The following is an 18,960-nucleotide window of genomic DNA, read 5'->3' as shown; positions in this document are numbered from 1 at the left end:
AAACAATCAACTTAATTAAACCTTAATGCACTAAATGCTTAGGGGACATTAAATATAAAGGTATTAAATATTCTAATTCCTTTAGGGGGGAAAAAGTAAGTCTTCAATAAATAATTTTTTTCTTGACAACAAGGTATTCCCACATCAAAAGTTATATAAAATTAATCTCTCGAAAGAGTAGAGTATTAGTTAAGAAAAAAATTATCTCTCCACATATACTACTCTATTCACACATGCAGGAATTAAACTCATGCATATGCTTAAAGAATCTAAACTATATGTTACTTGTGTCCTTGTGGGTAAATGATTTTCAATATGTAGTAAATGTTTTTTAATATTCCCTTAGCACCTGAAAAATAGTAAGAAAACTTAAATATATTCTCTGATTAATTGCTTCAAATTAAAATAATTTAGAAAGCATATATTAAATGGTTTTTATATTTGTAATATAATAAATATTTTTTGTGTTTCACAAGTCTAAAGAGGAGCAATCACGTACTCCTGACCTTTGGGAAATATGTTGATCCTTCAACACTCAATACTCTACAATGGTGACCTGCAAAACCAACACTCAAGTTAGAATGCATACCTTGAGGTGGCTTGATTTAGGGTTTTTATAATTTCTGTCTTTAGTCACCGGTGTAGACAATTCATTAGGCCATTATTGGGCTGAACCGTAATCTTTAGTGTAGAACACTCTTAGGGTTTTCATATCCAGTGTGATAAAGACGTTGCTTATTTTCTTTTTAGCTCTGATTTCCTTCTATTACGGTATTAATTAGCAGTTTATTCATATAACACTTTATTATATTTTATTTTTTATAAGCCATATCGTATTGAATTAGCATTTAGCAGCCTCTCATATTCGATCGTTAAGAATTTCAAGCAACCTCCAATTGGATGTAGGAATAGAAATTAGTTGACATGCTCTAGAATAATATTGGTTGAACTAATATTTTACTCGGAATGCTGGATCCTTCATGATAATTTTTTATTTTATTTTTATAGTTCTATTAGTTTACCCTGGGGATTTGTCTACTACTTTTGAATCAATTATGAGCTATTTGGATTAAATTATTAGGAAAGATAGCAATATGGGTCATTATCAGCGTGCATATATATTAATCGTCCAATCTTGATGAGATTTTAGAGGACAACTTTATTTTGTATCTGTTTGTTTAATGCATACGTCTCTTTAGATTAGGTACCATATTATAATTATAATTTATAACAAAGTAATGTTGCTTTTGTCATTACTTGTAATGCATGAGATTGAGAGAGTGGGACCTGTATTAAAGTATTGAAATGAAATTAAATAGTTAACTATATGAATGAAAGAAAATATTTGTGTTTTAAGTCCTAAAATGGCCATACTTTATGTTACCAAGGTTATCTGATGCTTGTTGCCGTGAAAACTACCACTGAAGATTAAATTATTAGTGAATCATCTTGTTTCTGCCCACAATGATACGATATACTCATATAATGAACTTCTCGTAGGTTTATATTGTATTGCAAACTGGGGAATCAATTTGGTTAACTGTAAGTTTTGTTGAATGCTAGATATAACTTATAAGTAGGTAATTGAAGACATGAGCCGCAAACTATTGTTTTCGGCTTGTAGATACATATGTAGGTATAAATGAATGAGATAGTAAAAAAGGAAATACTCACTTTAATATAATGCACTTTGATTTTATTATATATATATATATATATATTTGAATTATGCCTACTCTTATCCCCTTCTCGTAGGCAACACGAGAAAAAACAGAAGAAAAAACAAATCATTTACGTGCATATATGTTATATCTTTTTTTTTTATCCATTAGAATCAAAATCAAGTATCAAATGATTTATAACAACTCACACATATTTGTTACATATGATAACAATTATAATGAACTAGAGTAAAAATTATTACATACACCGATACCCTCGTTAAATATTATGAATATAACAACAAATAATTCATAAGTAATAAAGTGATAATGCATATACTTCCAACAAGAAACATATCTGTTATGACTAGTATTCTGAAGGAGATTGGGCAAGAATCGCTTTCAAAGAGAGCCCAATCTACGGTAGTAAAATTCTTGAGTGGTAACTGATTTATTCAATATTTGTTTAACAATATTGTAATTTGTACTAAGTGATACAGTCAATCCATAGTTAATAAGTCGGTAACAAAAAAGTCAGAATTTGGCTAGTATCATGGCATTTTGTAATGAGAAGCTTTCGGAAGTGTATTATAAATATGTAAAAGACCAACCCTTTTTAAATTAAATTTTCAATATCATTTGTATGAATTAGCATATATATATTAACGTAAATAACATAAAAAGTAATTTCATGTTTGCCTTTCATGATTGAGCTCGTTCTATTACTATATCGTAACAAAACAATCTGATAAAACAAAGAAAATAGGAAGTTGAAAATAAATCCAATCAAAAAATGAAAAACTAATCTTCAAAAATAAAATCAGGATGGCCACACAGTACAAATGACTATAAAATTGAGTAAAGGTGACTTATTCTCGCAAGCATTATTTGTTTGCGTTTTACAAAGTTTACATGATTGAATGCAAGCCAAATTAAGAGAGAAGCAACAGAAAATAGGGAGACCCAAAAACTACAGTCAAGACAAATCATTTTTCTGTTCAGTTATATAACGTAAGCGAGTAAGTTGTCAATGGCGAGTCTTAGGTTTCTATAGAAGGGATTAATTACTAATTTTAATCCTAGAAAAACTTAATTAAAAACTCATTCTCCATTATTCAGGAGAAAACAATCAACATTGTGCGAGTTTCGGTCTACAAGAACAATAAACATTTTACATAGTATGGTAGCTGAAGTCACAGCTTCAGAAATGAAACCACTCTCAGGCTATAGCACTTTAATTAATCTAATCTCCTATAGAAAAGCCATTTCTGAGATCATGACTTTAACACAGCAAAACTAGTTTGATTCATGGGAGAAGGGAGATATCTGACAGCAATTTCATGAAATCCATGATTGTAGCTTCCTCTATACAACGTCCACAAAAATATCAAATTGCAATTTTAAGTCACTCCCCATCTCCCGTTCACCCTATAAATGTGTCAAAATTCATAATTCCAATCACAAAAATTTCCCCTCCAGAGAAACCCAAGTATACCATCAAGATCTTGACGCCCCACAAGGTTCACTGAGTACATACAAACTCTCCTTCAGATATAACACGTGTACATCCCTTCACATAAGCATATTTAAATCCGATAGGTCATCCATTGGAATATCAAGGCCAATAGAATCATGGTCTGGCAAACCATCTTCTTCAAAGTTCAACCATGAACTAAGATCTTGCGCACCACCAAATTCTTCTATTGAACTTAAGTCAGGTAGCGGCAAATTCCCAAAGTCATTGGATTCCTTTATTTGAGAAGTGTCCTGGTTACCAGATAACGTAGCCCCATCTTTGCTATCATTATTGATTGTATCATGAATTGGTAAACGAGCAGATTCCTTTGCTTCCATAAACCTATCATGTCCACTAGCAGTACTCTTTTGCTTCTTAGCTTTTGGTTTGTTCTCATTTTGGCTACTGTCCAGTGACATGCGTCCAGCTCTGCCAATAGAATTTTGTCTGCTCTGATCCCGGCTTTGATTCCTCTCCCTCTCGCTTCTCTTTCCCTTCACTCCACCATGAACAGCACCATCAAGATTTGATGCTCTTGAGGAAGAACCACTGACACCACCATTGACCAACATTTCCCTCTTCTTTTCCTTGATAAACATGGACCCATTCTTGGATGATGCTTGCTCTGATGACTGAATTGAACCTTGAAAAGAATCAACCATTCCCCTGTCTGCATAGTCTCTATGGCAATCATATTTCTCAGAAGCACTAGAAACTGCACCTGTAGCAGTAGATACAAAAACAATAAATTAAGGGGGCGATAATCCAGATAACCAACCAACACAGACAAATCTCTTACATGTTAGCAAAGATACAGTCAATGAAACAGTACTTGCAAACAGGGTGATTACTTATTAATGATTTCTAAGACCTAATATGTTATAAGAGTAACAACACACAACTGACATCAAATACAAAAGTAAACAACAGCAGAACTCTGAAATACCTGATTTTCTGGCTTCAATTTGAACTGAAGCTTTGTTACATGTATTGCTGGCTGTCCCAGAGACCATGCAATCTGCAGGTTGTGCATCCTTCTCACATGAAGGTGGGGTAAACATGATATTTTGTAGGGTAGGTTCACTGAAGCAGTTAACGCCAGCTTCTTCATATCTTTTACATCTTCCAAGAGTACGTTTGAGAAAAGCCGAAGCAACTTGTTTAGACACCTTGTGAACTGCACCTTTTGAATTTTTGCTTCCACGGCATGCCTGCAAATATTATAAATTGATAAAGAACTCACTATTACAGCTGATGAGATGAGTTGACTCATTCATTAAAATAATATTACCAATTGCCAGTGACCTTAGGTTTGTAACCTACATTACCCACAATTCATCTAAACTGATTATCCAGAAAAGGCTACATTAAATGTGGATAAATTGTCTATCTGTGAGCACTAGGTTGTCACACAGAAGACAGCAGGTCATCACCAATATCATTGAAACTAGCAAGAATTTGTGGGGAAACTAGGCAGAAATGGAACAGGAAAGGGAGGATTGGGTGGAATGCTATGCATTTCAAATCAAACATGAAAATAAGATAAAGAAAATAATTCAAATAACTACAGAAGTTACTTACAAACTTGTGGACCACTTGCATGTATGACTAAGAAAAGATAACCAACAACACAAATTAAAGGACAGAAACCCAATTTCTCAACAGAACAAGCAAGAAAATTATATGGTTTAGTAACATCACTAACATGTAATTATACACAATTGAATTACTAAAAGAAAGGATAGGACTAAGACTAAACAACATAAAACTTCAAATAATCTTCAACGCTATTTCCAGCTATCATAGTGGTGACTAGGTTAATTCCAAAGTACACAGTATTCAGCCCATTGATGATTGATCAATAAATAGCCAACACATATTATACTACTGAATAATGTCAACCAAAAAAAAAAAAACAAAGAGGCCCCGAAAGCCAACACCATCTGAAATGCAATCTTTCGAAATCTACAGTTCGTTCTAAATCTACAGTATCTACAGAATACAAAGCAACCAAATATTTGTACAGAAGGTCTAAAAAGTGTAATCAAGTATTAAAAAGCACGACATTTGATAACTAGAGGAATGTTTATTATTACCAATCTTGTAAATCTTAATAAAATCAAGTATCAAAATGGTAAGGAAATTTGTAAATCTTAGTAAAATAAATAAAAGGTTGATAGAGGAATGTTTATTACCAATCTCTTTCTGTAAGCCATTTCAATAAGATGGTCAAATGCAGCTTGCTCAATCTTCCTGCACAATAACAACAGCAATCATAATAAGCATCAATAATATCTTAAGCACAAATTCAAGAAATGGAAAGTGACAAACTACAACAAAAATGAAAATGAAGATACAAAGAGGGATCAGAGGCAAAACATGCAAAGTATGATTAGCACTTACTGCCTTTCCACATCCCTCCCTTCTTGAACAGCTCTATCAATCTTGTCCAAGTTATTCTTCTTACTCCCATTCTATTAGTCAATCAAAATAAGGGATAATGATATAAGAATGGACCAAATTTGAGGTCAATTAGATAGACATGGTCAAAACTATCAGGGAAAATTCTTTCAATACGCACCTGTTCGTACAGTGCTTTCTCAAGTTTCACAATATCTTGATTTATAGCTTCATCTTCCTCGGCTAAATCAGGCTGCACCAAGCAAAGTAAATTTAAGGAGTATGGCCATGAATCTAGTAAGCTCCAAATAACTGTGATAATTGCAATTTCATATATGAAATAAAAGCCTACCAATATTTCAGGATATAAGCCAATGCTCTGCAACTCAAGCAGCAGTCTGTCATCCAGTGGCATCAGCTGATACTGGCCATCAGAAGAAGGAAAGCTAGGAACAGTTAATTCAGCAGGCTGCAGTTGATCAAGATCATTTGAACATATTTCACTGGTGAGTGTGATATCTGAAAGAGAAAATTCTTCATCTCCCTGCCAAACTCCAGTGCTTTGTAAAGAACTGGATGTGTTTGGGTATCTAAATGTGTTGGACGTGGTGCTCTTATCACAAGATAGTCTATCCAACATGCAGTTCTTCTGAACTTGAAGATCCACCTCTGATTCAACTTCAGAATCCATTCTATCCCGATCTTTGGGTTCAAAATCAATTTGATTACAAGAACCACAGTGAGAATCATCACTAGCACATTGTCGAGATATATTCTTTGCATCACTTTGGTGATATGATTCTTCACTTTCATCTTCTTCGATTAGAGCACAAAGAAGTCTTTGGAATACTGGGGTAACCTTGTCCAGTCTTTCCATGTCCTTCTTTACACCTAAAGCATCAAACTTAGTTGATTCTTCATCACAGTGACTTCTCTTTCTTTCCTCTGAACCTTGAGTGGGCTTGTTATTTATAACAACACTCTGAGGAAACACAAATTTACAGGTTACCACATTCCTCCAGATGAAAATTGTGGTGTAATTGTGAAGATCTTAAATTTACTGATGGAGATCTACACAGTAGTTCTTTATTATTGATAAGGGGAAAGATATAGGATAGTTTATGTATAATGCCAAACACTTACCAACAAATCATGATCAATGCCAAACATATTAGATAAACTTTTATCAAATTCCTCAGAAATATTGAGCTGATTCAGCAACCAAAAAACAAAAAAAAAAAATCAGTAAGTTAGAATATATTCAACATATTGAGAGTCAAATGGTAACTTCACATTTCCAAAAAGACATGACATGTTCAAGACCCAGTTGCTACCTGTTGCTTCAAGTAAGATGCATCATCCAAGCTGATAGAAGCAAAAATAGACTCCATTTTCTTCCAAAATGGACCCGAACAAGCAAGGTCTACATAAAATAAGCCACCAAACTAGTGAAATCTAAAACTGAATATAAAAAAGAAAAACATTTTGGAGAAGGTAAAATGGTTCAAGAGGCATACTGCTAGCATTATGAGCAGCATTTGCAGCTTTATATAATTCTTCGTGATCATCATCAGGTTCACCTGGACAGTCACATTTCAATATAGTGTGAGAAAACATAATCAAAAGCAAATATAGATAAAAATATTTAACAGACTACATGTTAACCTCGAAATAAAATTATACCACAAATAAAGAAAAATAAACTTAATGATAGAACAAGTAATATGTAGAATAATGAAAATATAACTACTGAAAATTATTTGATATGCTAGCCTCTACATGACTGAACAGTTCAAAGTGCTACAACACAATAACTTGCGAAAATATTCCAGTTGGGTAAAACCTAACACACTAATATCACTACCATATGTAAGCGAATTTAGCCACCACTACCCTAAAACTAAAGTTCCCTAATAAACAAAGCTTAGCTTATAAATATCAACAGTACCTCCAAAATCAGGAGAACTAATGTTCAGTTGCTTCCCTACACGAGTCAAAATTTTGCGCTCTTTCTGCTTTTTTGAAGGAGGGCGCCCATATTTGCTGCATTGAACAAAAGGGTATGAGGACAGTTTTGGAAAATAGAAGTAGAAAGGATGAACTAGATCTAAAAATAAAATCAACTTACGTTCTACTCTTATCATTAGGCTTCATGTCCTGTACTGGCTTCATTGTTGGTACATTCTCTGACTTCTCCCTCCCACAAGGGAGGCCAGGCCTTACTAATGATAAATTCCTTCCACTTCTTCCTTGTCTCTGCACACTATCTCCAGATTCATCTGTTGATATCTTATTCTTCTTCATTTGAAACACAGAAGCCCCAGCCTTATCTGCGGCCATAGCAAAGTCACTTCCATTCACAGCTTTCTCTTTTATTTTGTTTTCCCCCGCTCCAGATTCTTCACTTTCAGATAATCCAAAGGGAGATGAAATATCATCAGGCGGTCTTTTATATTTTGGAGTACTGTTGTCTACACTGCTAGCAAGTTGAAATCCATTGTTGCCATCAGAAGAAGCTTTTACATTGAAGTCAGAAGTTAGACAGCCTTCGGATGAGACCTGAACTTCAAGATTGCGTGAGGCAGGAGAAACTACTTTCACTCTTCGTGAGCGTGAATTTTTAGGTGGCCTCTGACCAACCCACTGGGTCATTGGATGAATAGAAGAACCTATGGATGTAAAAGCTCTTAATTATTTGCCATACTAACCACTGACACTTTATATTAAAATTTGAAGGCAGTTACCAACCTGGAAATGTTGTAGATGAAGGTTGAATGTTAGATGATTCTAGTGCACTAACTGAACCTGTTCTTGGTGCCCGAGATACCTTGTTTTTTATTAGCGTGTTAGGGCTGCTAGCTGGGTCCTCCTGAGTGTTTCCCCTATTTATAGAAACATAAAAATTAATGAATTTGTAAATAGTTATCAACACATATAAATGTAGACAAGGACCAGTCTAAAACTTTGTTGTGTTAAATCTTAGCATAGAATCTCACGAAATTGACTGATAAAACAACTAGTCTGTAAAAATATATTAAGACCATGGTGATGTCAAGATATGTTCAAACCTATTGCTTCCTTTTGCAAGAACTCTCTGCTCAGCTATGTGTTCCCTGTGAAGAGAAATGCCTTGCTCACTTGTAAGCATCACGCGAACACTTGTATTAGTAAGCTCTGAAGAGCCCTCAGACTTCATTCCACCAGGTCCAGACTTCAATCTGCACCACAAAAACCTTATTAATACAAAAAAATTATGTTTTGCTTTTCTGTTCTCCAATAGCAAAAGTTGCATCAAACCATTTGACAATGATGTGACTACCTAAGATTTGAAGAGTCACCCAAGTAAAGTAAACAACATTCCAAAGAGGAAAATTGCTGGAGGAACAGATTAGCAGGAGAAAAAGCCCAAGCAATTAATGTAGATGAACATATATCTAATGCTGGTTGCGATAGGTTAGTCAATTGCAGAATATAAACAAATAATAAACATGAAATTCATACCTAAAAGAATGGAATTTTCCAAATGAGTCTAGCATATAGTAGTGAAGCTAATTCAACATAATTAACCTTGATGCATTCATCATTTATGAACGTAATATACAGAGAGGCAAATAATTCATTTATCTATGGCTAACAAGCTCACGCTTGGATGTATTCCTGCAATCCATCATAACATAATTTCACTACAAATCACACCAAGCAAGACATTTAGTCTTCCAGGTATTCCAAGGATTAAAAAAAGACTTTTATACAAGTAATTATTCAGAGAATGGCAAAGTTTAGTATAAGTACTTTTTTAACCAAATCTCTCTTTGAATAGAAATGGTGATTATCAGACACGTCTGCATTAAATATCAATTACTTTTTCAACTACAAAATAATTACAACGTGGAAAAAACAGCATGTCCAAGGGATCATTCAAATCATAAATATTACATGTGACTCTGAACAATCACCAAACAGGAAAAAAAAAAGTGTACAGAAACAACGGTTGTGCATCAGAGCTTTATCTTCCAGACCCCCAAAATGATAGTTCTACTTTTACCAAACAAAACAAAAAATGCTGCAGAGGCCTACACTCCACTTCTGTTTAATGGCCAATGAAGAGAATGCAAGTTGGAAAGTGTTTTCCCCCTTCTAAACAAGTAAACAAAAGGAATGCTTTGAAAAAGGAGCAAGAGCAACAGATTACTGAGCGAACCAGATAAGTAAACTGATCACTGATGATATTAACAGTACAACTATTGTTATTCTGAGACATAATGGGTTCCTTTGGAATGCTGCACTTCACACTTAACCGAGATAAAGTGAAATAATCTTCATATATGATATACAGAAACACCTTAAAAGCCTCCAACACACTCTCCAACTACAATTAACATTACATTTGAAAAATATATATTGCAATTTAAAAGAAAGAGAAAAATAAAAATTAAATAACTACCTGAAACCCTGAGCATCATAAAGTCGCATTTTCAAATCAGCATTTGCCTTTGGAAGAACAGTTCGTTTTACATCCCTTTCACCAGTTATAACTCTGTTTCCTACAGTTCCAACAGACCTCCTCTTCTTTATTTTTTGATCCAACCCTTCACCTCCAGCAAGTAATCTGCGAGTTTTCTCTTCATTTCGAACAGAGCTCCCACAAAGTGTCTGAACCGGATTTCCATCCTTCTCTGTGACAATCCGTGGCCTTCCGATAGCAGCAGACCTACTTTCCTCCTGGGAGAATTGCAGAGTGAGCAAAGTCATGAAGAAAGATGAAAGTAAACACAAACAGATTATTATCATAAATTAATAAATCTAAAACAACAAAACAGCATAAAATTTGTCCATTTTTAAAATCTGACATTAGTATTATTGTTTATCAATGCTTTACTTGGAGATTGACATGATAGATGATTCAAATTATTCCATCCTAAAATGTTTAAACTAGGCTTGAAGCAACTTGAATCCTTTCTTTTGGGATTAAAAAGGAGCTTGAAAATTTAAATGAGCAAATCAATGTGTATATAATGCATTCCTATTTGGCCCTCAAAAATATTAAAAGTCCATATAGTTAAAAAGGATTTAACAACATATATGACAGGTCTGCAATAAAGTATTTTAATAAAGGCAAATTATACAGATAAAGAATTAAAACACAGAAGAAACAATAGTGCAACACATACGCACCCGCACATCTGCCACTGATGTACGAATTCGCTTGTTCAGCATTGAATTTGAGGCCCTTGCTTCTGATCTCTGAGTTAGATTATCATTAGGGGTTTTGTGAATCTGGTTACCCATCTTTGTCAAGTTTACTCCACCTCCCCTATCACTTGATAAATCAGTCCTTTGTCGCTTCTTTATGTTCAATGCCTCGTACTTTTCCAATTTAGACAAAGATTCCCCAAACATTTTTGATCTATCCCTGGTCAACATTATACACTTATCTTAGGACATCAATATGAATATACTGTGTCATAAAGTAATAGGTAAACACACATAAAAAAAATAATAGGTAAACAATTTACATTTGAAACTAACACTTCTACAGTAGAGAAAACATAATCGCAAGTATTTTACAGATCTTAAGGTTGTATACAATAAAAAAGGGCCAAGCATATTGATATTGTCACCAATTACACCCTCATAAAAATTATACCAACTGTAAGAGAATGAGAGCATTCATTTCACAGCTGACCAAACCATACTAAATGTGTTTATCACTCAGCCTTACAAATAGAACTTTTCAGCTCTGAAGAGTAATGTTACAGGAAATTGGGTAGAATAACAAGTATATACCTTGCCTTTCTGGAGGCATCTTGTACACTTTCTTTGAAGTGCTTTAATTCCCCTGAGGCTCCAGGAGCCATGGGTTTAGGATGTGGACCTCCAAAAGAATGGTCTTCAGATGTGTTTCCAGCAGAAACACCAAGAACCCTCCTTAGCTCTCCTGTATATTTTCTATTGCCTACTGTAATTGAATCTAGTGGCAAACACTGGGGCAAGGGTGGCATATCTGAAGAAGTTATCCCACTGTTGCTGCTGCTACTGTTCAAGTTATTCCCAGAACTCAACATTAAGGCGTCAACCTTACTAAAGCTTAGAAGGCAGGTCAAAAGAAAGCCCCAAGATCAAACTGAATCTCTGAATTCCCTCCAGAAACCTAATAATGCAGAACAGAAGTATTCATTAATAACAGCAACAATAGCTAGATAAAGGTCCTGTTTGAATAAACTTCTCCATAAGCACTTGTAGGATATGAAAATAAGATGTTAAAACGAATTGAGCTTCTCTCATAAGTTAAAATCAGCTTGCACTTAACTTTTATAAAAGTTCTCTCATCTTCTCTAAAACAGAGATGCATAAGTTGATTTTAACTTGCCAGAGAAACTCAATTCATTCTACCTTCTTATTTAATTCTTCTGTAAGCACTTAAAAAAAAGTTTTTCCAAACAGTGCTTAAGGACATAATATTACAGAGAAATTAATAACCAGTCCATGTAAATCTCTGCATAGATTACTCGGTATACCACAAGATCACAACAGTTGAAACTAACTGCCTAATAAAACACCTTCACTGGATGATGCTCAATAGAGAAATGCACAAGTTTCCAGTAACATTGATGAAAGTTGACGCTCCCTAACGTACATTACCAATTCCACTAAATCCAAAATACCGAATTCCACAAAACGAATAAAACTAAATGCAGAACATCGCATAATAGCTCAGACAAGACAAGTAGAACCGCAAAACGAATTTCCCCTACTCGATCAAAAAAATAAAATAAAACGAAATTGAAGCCAAATTTTGCAGTAAAACCGAAACGGCAACGAATAAAGAGAAAACTAACTTGATAATAGCAACCGTAGGGTGTAGGAAGTTGTCCGGAAGATCGGAATTAGGGAAACGAGAGAGAATCAATTGGTTCGAAAAAAAAAACCTAGGTTCAATTGGGGGAATTGGGGCTTGGAGGTGAATTGATGAAAACGGGAAACAATGATTGAGAAGAAGGGTACCTCCTGGAAGTGGAATTGAACAAAAAGGGCAGATCAAAGTCGCAGAGTGAGTCACAAAAAGGTAAAGATATATACATATTATAATATATAGTATTTTTATATTATATAGACAAAAAAATGAAGTAGTACAGTAATAAGAACCAAAATAAAATAAAGTACATGAAAGAACCAAAATAACGCGGGAGGGTTCTGACTTGGAATGTACATTCTACTCCGCCTATACGGTACGGTATCCGTATGTGTTGGTGTATCTTTGTGAATTCAATGTAAATAGTAATACAACTAATTCCATTAAATATTACATCCTCCATTCCTATTTATAAAACACAAATTTATAATACTCTTGTTAGATTGTCCTTCCTCTCTTAATGAGTTCATACCGATAAGCTTATGTGATGTGACTTTGAACATTATTTCTAAAGTGTTGGTTAATAGTATCCAATTCTCTTAGATAATCCGATAGGCCCTTTACAAAACAATTTTATTCCAAATAGAGGGACTTCTGATAATGTAATTATAGCTCAAGAGATTACTCATCATATGCACAAGACGAAAGAAAAGTCTAATTTTTTTTATACTAAGTAGTGATTTCGAAAAAGCTTATGATGGAGTGGATTGGGATTTCTTGAATTTAACTCTCAATGAGTTTGGATTCCCTCAGGCTATCATTAACTTGATCATGAATTGTACTATGGGTATTTCTTTATCTCTTAAGTGAAATAATGAGATTTCTGAAAGTTTTAGACCAACTTGAGGGTTGAGAATAGGAGATCATTTATCTCCCTATCTTTTCCTATTGTGTATGGAGAAACTTGTTCTGTTGATTCAAGAAAAAGTTCAGAATAATAGTTGGAAGCTGACAACCATTACCAGGAATGACCCTAAGGTATCCCACCTTTCTTTGTTGATGATTTCCTTTTATTTGTGAAGGCAACATCATTTCAAGCTAGACTTCTGAAGAAGATTTTAGATGGATTTTGTCTTACCGCTGGTTTCAAGGTGAATATCCAAAAATCTAGATTTTTGCCATAAAAAAAATTGTCAAGAACAAAGGTCAAGATAAATATGCATAATCAATGTAAAAAAGTATTGCCAAAGGTTCAAATTTACCTCTGAGATCAAAAGTAACACATTTTAATTTTGTGAGAATAAAAATCATATTTTAGTCTACTTAGACTTAAATAAATTTTAACTACATGTAAAATAGATCATTTTGATTTTACTACTTAAACTATGATTTTTTAGTAGCCACATTTTTTATGTTTGATAGTATCCATCTTCATTGAGAATTCATTATGTGATATGTAACTAGTGGTATAACACTTTATTAATTTTTCATGTCATTATTAAATGATTTGTAATTGATGATGTAATATTATGTTAACTTATCACATTATTACTAAATGGATCTCGCAAATTCTTGGTATCATGACGAACATTGTTAAGTAATTCTAATTCAATTTTAAAGATAACTACAAATTTTAAAAAAATGTGAATTAATATGAAGTAACAAATTTAGTTGATCTTAAATGAACCTAATAAGTGGAATGGAGAAGTACTTTCAGACTACTTTATCCTAGATGGCCGGAAATCATTCTATTAAACTTTGTTAATACATGACGAACCTTTTAATATTTCTCATGAAGTTTTTAGAAAAAAAATATATACATAAATTTTATTGGCAACAAAATGATGTTTTTGTACTGTTCTAAATTTTTAGAAGAGGATGAATTAAAAAAATTGTATTAATCTTGTAAAATTATTAAGATTTAGTAAATATTTCAACATTGATCATATTCATTTGTTTTCAGAATTGAAAATATTGAGAAAAGTGTTAAAATAAAAAAATTATTATTACAATAGAAAAATATAAAATATATTAAAAGATTTTTTTTTCAAATGTATGCTTTGCTTATAAAATGAATATTAAAATATTACCATACCTTCAACAGTTTGTTATAAAAAAATATTTCAAAATAAAAATAATTAAATTTTATTTAAGATAAACAATGTCTTAACATAAATTGAATAAAATAGCCACTAAGAGTGGAATGTTAGAACTATTTGATTATAAAGCATTTATAAATGCTTTGTATCTTAAAAAGCTTAAAGACTAATATAAAATTGGTTAACTAATATTACATTGAGTTTTTTTTAAAAAAAAAAATTGCCTTAGGCCGGCAAATTTCTAGTTACAGCCATATTTTTTCTCTATCTGTTTTTTTTTATTGCAATATATTATCTATCGTGAGGTGTCCATGAAACACTTTTCTTAGAATTATGCAAATTGGTTTAGTTTGGCGCTTTGTACTTCGAGACACATTATTAATCTTCCCTCATTATGTGCAGTTTTGATGACTTGTACAAAGGCAATAAACTATTTAAGACTAGATTCATAAGATATATTAAAGCATAATTGAATCATTCCAAGTGTTTAATTATTGTTCAAATTTTGTCCTTTCACAGTTTCACTTGATCATTCTGTATTCCATTTCTTCAGATATCCTGAAGTACATTTAAACTTCAACAAGCTGCTAACTGAAACAAAGTGGAAGTTATTTCAAAATTTGCATTTCAAGTTCAAAAATAAATGATCTACTGAGGCTCCAACTTTGTGTTCCAGTTGCAGTGAATTACATGAACACCTATTGGATAGAGTAGTGAAAGTAGAAGAAATTATTTTCTTAGGGTCCGTTTCGGTTTGTGAGGAAAGAAAGAGAAATGAGTGGAAAGTTTCAACAATTTGATGAGTCCCACACTTTCATATACTACTTTAATTTAAATATTTATTTTACTTTAATTTAAATATTTCTTTTCAATTCTATTTTTTTCCATTTCTTTCCACTATACCAAACTGTACCTTAGGATTATGACTCATGACATTAATCTGGGTATCTCCTTTTCACCCTCTTTCAGTTTCAGGTTCAAGTAAATTTTGATGTATGCTACCTATAACTAATGAATTTGCTATATTTTCAGCCAACAAAAATGTCAGAAATCTGAGTTAGATTTCACCTTAGTAAAGATAATGTTGAAAAGAGAGTAAAAAAAAAAAAACATGTAAGCATTTCTAGAGAAAAAAAAAAGCAATTTACATCTATGGCATTTTCCTCCTTTCAATCAACGAATGTGATTTACATTTGACATTCTCCAAAGGAAAAAAAATAATCAACAATAAAGATATTGTATTAAGAGATCATGGTAAATCAAGATACAAATACTTCTGGTCTAGGTCTATATGAAAGATTTTCTTCTCCAAGTAAAAGTGCCTTCAGAATGGCCTCACATAAGCCACTATAGTGCACAATCAAATGGCCACCATCTGGAACTTCATGATATTGTATCCAAGGCAGCTTCTGTGTAACAAACCTTTGGATTTGAGAGGGCACTACCTTATCTTCATAGCCCTGCCAAATGTGAGCTGAACTTCTATTATCAGGGAATGGATTACTTAGCTTCAGAGGGTCAAATTCCCAGTTGCCAAAGGCCACCATCCAGTCACCCCTTAGAGTGTCAAAAACAACTTGTTCCCTTAATTTGTTCTGTAAGTGGGAACATACCATCATCACAATTACCTCAGAGGTTTTACCATGGTTCTGTTTAGATAAATTTCTCAATAAATAGTACTTGTTACAGAATTAAATAAAAAGAAAAATAAAATAAGTTTGTCTCACAAGTTAAAATTAGAATAAACTAATTTGTCTAAACCCTCTCAGAGTCTCATTTAGATTATCTAAAGGCTGATTTAAACTTATGCTTATGCACAAGCTTAGTTTATGCTTATGAGAGAAATTTAATTAATTTTACCTTCTTAATTTTCTTTTCCTACATGTACTTATTGAAAAATTTGTCCAAAAAGTGCCTATGTATATTCACATAATAGAACTAGTGAAAGAAACATGTAACTTGCCTTGGTAAGCATTGGGAAGCCAGGAATTGTCTCTAAAATATCTATATCTCTTTTGTTGAAGAAAGCTGGGTTTTTTTCTATGACAGAATTTGAAGGGAGCCACTTTTGAGTCACCCACCAGTACAACAATCTAGGAAAATAGTTTGCAAACCACATGGACCACTTGATAAGTTTCCTCCTATAGTCCTCTTTTATCAGACTCTCAGGGAAGGAAGGCCATAGATAATTTATCACTGGAGCTATCATAGCCACACCTGCTAGCCTGCACAAATTTTGACCTTGTGGTGAAATTAACAATCCATTTTCAACATAAAAAGGGAGAATTTTGACCAGTTTGGCTTGAGAAAATGTTATTTTCACAAATAGTTACAGAAAATGACTTTGTGCTTTTATTTTTACTTTCTTTCTGAAACCAAACATTGTTTAGAAATGTAATGTCGTTTTTATAATTATTTGTGAAAATAAAAAATGAAAATTAACATTTTCTGAAACCAAACATATGTTTAGAAATGTATATTTTGAGGCTTGTAATTTGCCTGTTGGGGATGTAGTTCAAACAACTCCATGTAGCATATGATCCCATTGAGACACCAATCAAATAAAATTTTGACCCTATCTGTAACAGATCAGCAAGCTCTTCAATGTCAAGTGCTTCACTTTTCAGTGAGCGTTTGGGGTTTGGATCACTCTCTCCATACCCAGCTCGATCATATTGCAGAATATATATACCCAATTCATCTATTAGTTCCTGTAGAATCAATGTCAATGTTATCTTAGTGGGGAAAAAAAAAGAAAAACAAAAAGGTTTAAATATTAATAAACATTAAACACCTTCTTTGTATCCAAGTATCTAATCAGAACTTCAATGTCTAATGGTTTCTGCATAATTTTTTTTTTCAATCAAACATGTCTAATTAGATCTAATTTTACTAATCCAATATAACATGTCTATTATTTTCAAATCAGCAGATGCAAGTTTTGTAAAGAGATATTGAGATTAGTATATATATACTTGGGGTGCCAGAAAATTCATATCTTTGGAGCTTCCAAAGCCATGTACAATGATGATGCTGTGTTTTGCTTGGTCCTTGGGGACACCCTTTTCTCTATAAGCCAAGTACCTCCCATCTCTGAGTCTGACTCTTGGTGGTGAAACTGGAACACCATCATCTGATGAATCACTGTTGTTTGGAGGGGGGAGTTGAGTGCCCTGGTAAAACATTCCCACAAGACCTATGAGTAACACTATTGCTGCTCTTGAAACCATCAATGAATGAAGGAATAGAGGGTAGATCTAGGATACATTTTTTTAGTACAACAATGATCACATAGATGTGCTGGAACAAAGGAAAAAAGGTGAGAATATATATGCTTACCTGTCACAAACTGCAGATGTTCTCTGTAAGAAGTTGGGGGATTTTCAATCAATGGTTTATAGATAGGTGTTTGTGTAACTGTGTTAGTTTTTCCTCTGCTTTTGACTTATAGATCTTGGGGAGCCTTCATGATGCATTAGAGATGAACGAATTTGACTGCTTAAAATGGAATTTTGTGCAATTTGACTTTCTTTAGCCTTAATCGTCTGTTGAATGTGGAAACTTAAGATTTTAAGAATTTGAAATATCAGAAAATATATTGCTGTATGTATTTTCTTTTATTTTTCTCATTTAAATATATCATAAAAAAAAAGATTGCACAATTTTTAATGAATAAATTATATACATACCAAAAATTTACATTGTTTTATAATCACGTAATTTAAGTTTATTAATTTTTATAATTATCTAAAAAAAGTGATACCGATGATTATTTTTAATTTATTGATATTATAAAATATTTTATACTAATTATTTATAAAAGTTAAACTCATTTCTAGTACATTATTGTAAATAAATTATTTATTATTAGATGGAATTTTTCATTTGATAAGCTTCACCGATAATTTTATTAGTTTTACTAAATTTCAGTGAATAATAAAATCTGCAATTAAAATAATGTGATGGTTGTAATAAAAAAAAATGTGCTGGTTCTTAAGTTTTTACTATAGTGAATATACCCTACCAAGGTTCCATTAGACACCATCATTTTTGTTGCCCTATATGTTGTTAACATCCTATTGTGGTTCAAACATTTCATGTTAGCTTTGCAGACTGGGCCACAGGGGTCTAGTCTATTCGGCTTTACCTCGAGGATTGTCAGATTTTTCTGCATGTTAATTTCTCTCACGTAATAAACTCATCTTTATTCCTTTTCTTTTTACATTTTCTCCTTTTAAAGAATTTGCTTTATAAATCAGAATCAGTGATATTTTTGGAAACATGTGTTACGATTAAGAATTTTGTATATGTGGGAAATTTTCTTCATGTAGTAGCAGCCAACTACCATTATATATATATATATATATATATATATATATAAAAGCAGCCACCCACCATGATCCTGTTGAAATAAATAATTTATTTGATCAA

General features: G+C 32.8%; 2 protein-coding genes across 7 annotated transcripts; both read right to left on the bottom strand.

Moving 5' to 3' along the window:
- Window positions 1-2,729: 2,729 nt before the first annotated feature.
- On the bottom strand, window positions 2,730-12,674 carry LOC114379383. Of its 3 annotated transcripts, none has more exons than XM_028338026.1 (17): window positions 12,583-12,674; window positions 11,365-11,728; window positions 10,753-10,990; window positions 10,022-10,299; window positions 8,646-8,795; window positions 8,326-8,459; window positions 7,706-8,246; window positions 7,526-7,620; window positions 7,095-7,157; window positions 6,912-7,000; window positions 6,721-6,786; window positions 5,930-6,559; window positions 5,759-5,830; window positions 5,581-5,651; window positions 5,373-5,430; window positions 4,124-4,388; window positions 2,730-3,898 (listed from the first exon to the last, which is right to left on the bottom strand). In XM_028338026.1, the coding sequence occupies exons 2-17, from the start codon at window positions 11,640-11,642 to the stop codon at window positions 3,234-3,236; spliced, it is 3,693 nt and encodes a 1,230-aa protein (XP_028193827.1). In that variant the 5' UTR covers window positions 11,643-11,728; window positions 12,583-12,674; the 3' UTR covers window positions 2,730-3,233. The 3 variants fall into 3 exon arrangements, with proteins under 3 accessions (XP_028193827.1, XP_028193826.1, XP_028193828.1); XM_028338025.1 differs by having other exon boundaries at window positions 12,417-12,645; XM_028338027.1 differs by lacking the exon at window positions 12,583-12,674 and adding an exon at window positions 12,058-12,334.
- Window positions 12,675-15,659: 2,985 nt separating this feature from the next.
- LOC114378615 lies at window positions 15,660-18,068 on the bottom strand. Of its 4 annotated transcripts, none has more exons than XM_028337261.1 (6): window positions 17,869-18,068; window positions 17,505-17,725; window positions 17,324-17,371; window positions 17,029-17,240; window positions 16,493-16,754; window positions 15,660-16,124 (listed from the first exon to the last, which is right to left on the bottom strand). In XM_028337261.1, the coding sequence occupies exons 2-6, from the start codon at window positions 17,712-17,714 to the stop codon at window positions 15,789-15,791; spliced, it is 1,068 nt and encodes a 355-aa protein (XP_028193062.1). In that variant the 5' UTR covers window positions 17,715-17,725; window positions 17,869-18,068; the 3' UTR covers window positions 15,660-15,788. The 4 variants fall into 4 exon arrangements, with proteins under 4 accessions (XP_028193062.1, XP_028193064.1, XP_028193065.1 ...); XM_028337263.1 differs by having other exon boundaries at window positions 17,505-17,702; XM_028337264.1 differs by lacking the exon at window positions 17,324-17,371 and having other exon boundaries at window positions 17,505-17,702.
- Window positions 18,069-18,960: the final 892 nt, after the last annotated feature.

This window comes from Glycine soja, chromosome 12, assembly GCF_004193775.1.
Source record: "Glycine soja cultivar W05 chromosome 12, ASM419377v2, whole genome shotgun sequence".
NCBI lineage: Eukaryota > Viridiplantae > Streptophyta > Magnoliopsida > Fabales > Fabaceae > Glycine > Glycine soja.
This window is presented reverse-complemented; position numbering and strand designations above follow the sequence as displayed.